The sequence below is a fragment of the Lates calcarifer genome, unplaced genomic scaffold (genome assembly GCF_001640805.2).
Source record: "Lates calcarifer isolate ASB-BC8 unplaced genomic scaffold, TLL_Latcal_v3 _unitig_609_quiver_2553, whole genome shotgun sequence".
In the NCBI taxonomy this organism is placed as follows: Eukaryota; Metazoa; Chordata; class Actinopteri; family Centropomidae; genus Lates; species Lates calcarifer.
Window position 1 is genome coordinate 20,295 of NW_026117841.1, and position 7,545 is coordinate 27,839.

Genomic DNA, 7,545 nt, shown 5'->3' on the forward strand with positions numbered 1-7,545 from the left:
ATGGCAAGAGGAGATTGCTCTTAAATTCACATTATGTGGAAAATGTGTTTCTTCTTTTAGTGAGTACTGAAGAAAAGGAAGCCCTTAAATGATCAATTGAACGTGTCAGTAATAATTATAATAATAATAATACATTTTATTTATAAGCGCCTTTCTGAACACTCAAGGACACTGTACAATAGACAATAATCAATAAAACGGTTCACACAATTCACCTGCAGAAACCTTTAGAAAACACTTTTTTATGAACATGAGGTGGCAGATTGTTCCTATGTGCCAACATTATATTCTTCAGGCCTGGGAGTGTAGGGCTGCAGTAATGTAACTGAGGCTTTCTGTGTGCTGTTACAGGGGCAACAAGTGAGGTGAAGATGCTGCATGAGTTTATTTATACTCTGATCAGCAGTGTACAAACAGTTTAAAGTGTTGTTTTTGTCAACAAGAATAACTGAAACTGTGTTTTACTGTATCATCATAACATTGTCCATTCACTCCACTTATGTTTATACACTGCCTATAAATGCTACATAGTAAAGGGTTAAAGAAAAGTGTTATACATTATACTTATGTTAAACTGTTGGATGGAAATCATAAAAAGATCATTTTAAATCTCATAATACTTCTGTAGCATACAAGAAACTCACGCTCTAACTTCAAGAATTCATCTTAAAACTCCAATAATCTTTATTATTGGCTGCAATAATCTTCATGTTAGCGACTGAAAAAATTACTATGTGAAATGCAAATGCAGTTCCCCTTAGTTCCCCTCAGCCGTACAAAGTGTTTTAGCAACTTTCTGCTTGTTGTTTTGGGTTTGACTGTTGTGACTGACTCTGACTTGTGATTGATCGTCTCTCATCACACTGTTTTTGGCAAAAAAGCTCTGATAAATCCACTGTATGTTACCTGCCCAGCATCAAACTATTTAGAACCAAACTGATGAGCAGCACTTAGCAGCAGAGCCAGATATTTACCTCAGGGTCTAGCAGAGATTAAAAATAGAACTAATGTTGGATGAACAGTATATGCTAATGTTGCTACTTGGCTGATGGATATGTAAAAAGGTCATTGCTTTTATTTGCCACAGTAACTTTGTAGGTGAAAATATGTTAGTAATGTGTTTACAGCTTGTTGTGCACTGCAAAAAAAGCAAAACAATCAGTTGATTTCCTGGTGATTTGCATAAGAGAGAGAGAGCACTGAAAAGGAGAAACAAAGTGTAAACATGCAGAAAATGAGGGAGAGGTAAATGTAGATTGAAGAATGAATAAAGGTAAAAAGTGAAAAAGTAAAATTCTGAGTATACTGTACTGTTATGGAAAGAAGGCATTTCACAGTAAATCGAATCTACATTATATCTCCTCCACATTTAGCCCTGACCCCAGGTCAGTGTTTTTCTCCCCTGCATGTGATTGTGTGTACATGTGAGAATGACGGAGAGAGATTGTTGTGGACAGATTAACATTTAAAGCCATTATCCACATCTTAATTATAACTGCTTGGTTTCAATATTGATGCCACCAAGCAGAAAATCAGTAATCATACTCGCTCTCTGCCTCCTCACTGCAGAAAAAAATATTTTCAAGCTCTAAAGAGCGAGAATAACAGGGAGACAAAGGAAACAGACAGGGCAAGAAAATGGAAGACAGAGCAGGATGAATTCATGGAGGAGGAGAAAATATCAGATAGATGTTAAGACAATGGTTCAAGCTGTATAATGGACATACATATATACATATAATGGATGTTATTAATGTCTTTCAGAGACATGCAATGATATTTTTTTCATTAAAAACATTATATAGAAACCTTCTACATCCTAATCATTTATACTTCACCAGGGTGTCCAAAGCCATTATGGGCCCCTTACCCCCAAATAATTCAGACAGTGGAGTGTCCATTGGTCCCAGAAAAATAAGAACAGTGTTGGTGAGACATTCTTGGAAATAAAAATAAAAAATGATAGCACAATATTAAAAAAGTAAACTAACCTTTACTATCACTCTTTTTTGAGTGTAGACCTAGTCTCACAAAAACACTAAAATGAATTATTTTTCCTTTCAGAAAATGTGGGTGTAAATACTTTGAATTATCTGGGAAATAAAAAAAATAAAAATAAAATCAATGACCACTTCAGTGATGGAGCCAAACCAACTGACATATCAATTAGTAAAGCAAAAGGCAAAAAACCTGGCTCCAGGGTACCAAAACTCCACATGGATGCTTAAGCAAGCCATTTGATAATTGGAGCACAGATGGTGTGTAGCCGAGCTACAAGTCCATCAACCAGCCAGGGACGACAGCTTTCTTCACTGAGAAATAGATTTAGTCTGCAGCCAGGTCTACCTGGCATTTCATTTGGCGAGTCACAGGGAAAATCTAGTTTTCAAACTTGTTTCCCATAAACAAAACTTCGTTGGTAAAGCTCAACAAATCTCATTCTCTTCCAAAACCATCTATTCTTGACACAGAATATGTTATTTGATGCACGTCAAAACAGCCAGCCCTATTATTTTCCATGTAAACCCACACACTGGGGGAGAGGCGCTACTGTCCTATTTTCCTGCTTTGACGGCGATCAACACTCCAGGAAAGCAGAATTTTTTTTAGACTTGTACCCTGGATTGGCACATCCCAGCTACTGTACCTGTATCTTCTCTTCCCAGTTGATAGCATGTCTTCTTCTGTGGGCTTGTAGATGTCACAACAGACATAAAGAATCTTATTGTTAAGGTAGAAAAACAACCAGACCTCTATGAGCTGCAGGCATTGCTGCATAAAGATAGTATCAATGCAGACATTTCCTGCTGAGCCACAGCTGGAGGGACTGAGCCTCCTTTGGTGAGGAAAGTGATCTAATACACAAAGTGATGAATTCCAGGACAGCAATCCAAACTCACGTATAGCACCCACACTCAGGTGTTTTCACTCATGTTGCTTGATCAGTCTACAAGACATGCAGAATCTGTGGTTGATTGACATTTCCCTGCAACCTATCATGGCACAGCTTAGCTCATTTAAGTTACTGCATAGACATTGGTGCCATCACATAACACCCTTCGTAGCTCTGAGCAGAGGTCTCAATCAGCTATTTTCAGTTTAGCAGGTACATGTGTATAGAAATGTGTTTCCCCATGCAGTTCTCTTCCACATTCAATCAATCACTTTTTGGATGTGAACCTCTCATCCCAGTTTTTCAAGTAGTTGCACAGCAGCAGCCTTATAGCCCACAGCAAAGAAAGAAAGGAAAAAAAAAATCAATGACTTTAATCAAATTTACCGTCAACTCACCGTCAGCCACACATTCTGCCGGTCCTCAAATTAAAGTTATCAGCTGTGAAACTCTACTTTGTGAGCTAAATGCTATTATCATCATGCTAACGTCAGTGTGCTAATGTGCTCATAATGAAAACATGCTGTTGGTTAGCAGGGACAGGATGCCAGCATTAGCTAATTAACACAAAGTGTAACTGAGGATGACAGGCATGTCACTGTTACTCATGTATTTGGCCATAAACTAAAGTATTGGACAGATTCAAATTGTGACCTGATGACGGTGCCAAAGGAAAAGTTACAGGATCTCTTAAGTTGTTACTGTTCATCCTGCAGGGAGGAGGGGGAGACATACCAGAGTTCATGGCAATAAGTCTAATAGTTATTGAGTTATAGATAGACATTGCCATCCCTAGAGCCACACCACTAGCATGGCTAAAAAAAACTTGTTAAAATTGGTGGAGCAGAGTTCATTTTTCTTCCCATGACTGAGGCAAAACATCACCCAACTCACCTGTCATGAGCTCCTAATAAACACCGGAACTTACTATAAAGTACCACTTTGCGTTTGAGTACATCACTGACTGTCTGTCTTCCCCATATGCCTCTACTCTTTACTCAAAAGAAAATACACAAACCATTTTCCACTGATCTCTCTTCAGAAATGTTGGTTCACAGGGTGGTGAGAGGTCTCCTAGAGAGCTACGTGATGGTATTCAGGGACTCTGTGTTTTGCTCAAGGACACCTCAGCGGGGGGGGGGCGGTGTATTGAAATGAGCTCCTTTGTATTTGTTTTATATGTTTTCTTAATTATCTTTCCTTTGGTTTGCTGTGTGTCTTTTGTTGTCTGGTGAACAGATTGTGGCACACCTGTTTGTTAAACACACCTGTTTGTTATAAATGATGGACTGTGTAAAAAACCAGGGTGGAGCTGATGTCTGCGGACCCTGGGCCCAGCTCCCAGAACAAAAGGACTTAAAAAAGGTCCATGTGAAAATTAGTGGGGACACCTAAAAGTGATCATCGTCTGCCAAATTGCCCATTGTATTTATGCCTACTGCTGCATTTATCTGGATGAAAATTTCATAATATGCTAATACACATATCTTTATGTCCCCCTGTCATAATAGCAAAAGTACATGACATTTTATAATAACCAATATTTTAATAATTATTATTGATCTAATAAACAAGTTTTTAATTGATTAGGCAAAGCAAATTTTGACCCCGGAAATGACTGTTATTATTAAAAAAAAAGGTTCAGTCTTATCTCAGCAAAAACAGACATGACATTTTCAAAACACTTCAAAGTATTGTATCAAATATGCTAAATTAATACATTAAAGCACTGTTAATCAAACTGCTGTAGCATAGAGACTAAGACTGTGTAAAAGCTGTTGAGTACCCTGAAAGTTTTTCATCCAAATGCATCTAAACCTGGACACATTTTAACTGTGCCATTCATTTTCATTCGATAAGAGAAGTAGAAGTGCACAGTACTATGAGGAACTGCTGCCCTTTTCTCGTAAATACCCAAGAAGGGGAAAGGAGCTTGGTCCTTCTTTGTGCGGCCAGTTTTGCCCTGTGTAAAAGGCCAGTACCACTTGGGCTATTCCGCCCCTCTCAGAGTGGTATGTTTCATTTCCCCAATGTAGTGCCATGAAGACTGTTGAAGGAGAGTTTGTTATCAGAGTTCCAGTAACTAGTTGAGTTCCAGTACAAGTATTCCTGCCTTTTGTCTTTGCTGTTGTGTGCATCTAATGACCTACATGTATGCTAAGTCACACATTAATATACATGATAAGGATAATTCTTGCTCTGTTCATGTCCCCTACTGCTAGTCATGCTAACTGAGCACATTTAAGATTAAGTAAATGTGTGGTGCTGGTATCCACATGTGCGGCGTCTGTGCTTGATATTACCACATTTTTCAATCATTTCATATTTAAAAGCTCTATGTATTACTATATTGACATTAAAGCATGTTACAAGCTGTTTATATGACTGTATATTCAATTTTTGCTGCATTGGCTCTATTTCCATTTTACCCAAATACTGTAGGCACATTCTATTGTGTGCGAGTCAGTTGCTTGTTCATATCTGGCATCACTGTGTTTCATAGTTTCACCTTGTGACAATGCCAAGCATGGCAGTGAATCCAGAGTTTGCATTACATTATTTTTACACACCACACACAAAATATCTTCCTATCCTGTCAAGACTTTGTTCAGCAATAATGCTCTCCTCATTGGAACCTCCAGACTATTTAATCAGTCACTTCAGTGGTGGTTTTTAAAAGTGCTGCCATTTCTTGTAAATGGTGAGGGAGGGGAAACCAAGGTTTCAGCAGCAATGCAGGCGTGGCTACAAAGTCCAGATATACAGGATAGTTTACTCAGTGTGACAGTGAGTAAGCTCCACATAATGAAATGTCACCTGACTATGCTGAATAGACTGACTGTTTCCCTTAAGAGTAAAAGTGAAACTAGAATGGGGATTTACAAAGGAAAGTCCAGATTTACTTTGTTTCCAGAAGATTACTTGTAACTTGTTTCACTTTAACTATTGCTATACTATACATTCACATATACTAATTGTCATGTCTGCATAGCATACTTTTTTGGGGGGCTTTTTCTCAGCATTGAATATTTCCAACCCCATGTCAGTTAACTCATTAGGTATTAGAATATTTACTTCATCAATTAGCATTTTATTAAGATACATTTATTGTATTTATAAACTATTCCTCAAAGCTTAAGTAACAAACTTAATGTGCTATGTGAATAGTTTTTAACTAATGCAACACTTTGATAAATTCATTTAGAATAATTGGTTGTCATGATGATTATGGTGTTCCATAATAAAGCACCTCTTGTCTTTTGCTAAGCCAAGGCTAGATAAATGATTCTGAAAATATTCCCATCTATTAAAAATCATGATGTAACCAAAACAACCAGCTTTATTTTCACTTTCATTGTGAGACCAATGCAGCTCTCTGAGGGAGTGGTTTGGTTGCACAGGGCCATATTAAAAGGAACTGAAGGAACTGCAGCAGATACACTCTGAACTCTTCAACTATTCACTCTTTACTTCAGCTGCTGTATCTGCTCTGCTCTCTTTAACCTAAACATGGACGATGGCTCAAACAAGTCAAACATGGGCCACAACTTACGTAAGTCATGTTGTTATCTAGTTTTAAAGTACTATTATTTTATGGTGGCATGTAATGCGCAGCTTTAGGTCTTATAGACAAATATGTCTTTAGTATACTGAATAGAACTGCATATTCGTTCTGTATATCTATATTTTATAGCCTGATTACAGATTATGGAGCTTTCATACATTTCTACATTTTTTTTCTTCTTTTTCAAAATAATGATCTGGGGATTTGGGGGCATTTTTGAATCTGAATATGTGGTTTTAAATTAAGCTATGCTATTGGTTAAACATTCTCCCTAATGCATTGGCTGAGATGTGCCTGAGTGAGTTAATTTGTCTGAAAAAGAAATATACAACTGTTCAGTATCACTCACTCTTCTACACAGGACCTAGGAGAACAAATAATGAGGAGCTGAGGATAGTGATGGTTGGGAAGACTGGAATTGGGAAAAGTGCCACTGGAAACACTATTCTGGGACAGCAGTACTTCAATTCAGAGTTATGTGCTAACTCTATGACTGCAGAATGTTCTATGGGCAGAGCACTTGTAGATGGACAATGGGTTGCTGTCATTGACACCCCAGGCCTGTTTGACACCAGGTCTGACCAGGAGGAAACAACTAAACATATGAATCACAGCATCTCTTTTGCGGCTCCTGGACCCCATGTCTTCCTGGTTGTCATCAGGCTGGGCAGATACACTCAAGAGGAAAAGCAGACTGTGAAAAGGATTCAGGAAACCTTTGGCCAGGCAGCAGACAGATACAGCATGGTACTCTTTACTGGTGGTGACCTTCTTGAAGATAGCACCTTGGAGGAGTTCTTGGATGACAGCTCAGACCTTCGAGAACTTGTGGCCAGATACAATGACCGGTACCATGTCTTCAACAATAAGCTGAAGGATCACTCTCAGGTCAGCAAGCTGATCCAGAAGATCAGAAATATAGTCCAGCTCAACAGGGGAAGCCACTACACCAATGAGATGTTCCAAGAAGCCAAGAGGACAATCAAAGCAGAGAAACAACGCATCCTGAGAGAGGAAGAAAAGCGAATTCGCGAAAAACAAGAGGAACTGAAGAGACACTAGGGGAAAAATATGATAAAGATATTAA

General features: G+C 38.4%; 1 protein-coding gene across 1 annotated transcript; it reads left to right on the top strand.

Moving 5' to 3' along the window:
* Positions 1–6,297: 6,297 nt before the first annotated feature.
* Positions 6,298–7,540, top strand: LOC108879311 (GTPase IMAP family member 4-like; the record flags this gene model as incomplete). Its single annotated transcript, XM_018670552.2, is given in 3 exon segments — positions 6,298–6,446; positions 6,820–7,512; positions 7,515–7,540. Coding segments are annotated over 3 exon segments (762 nt in total), but the record flags the coding sequence as incomplete, so codon positions are not given.
* Between the last annotated feature and the right edge of the window lie 5 nt (positions 7,541–7,545).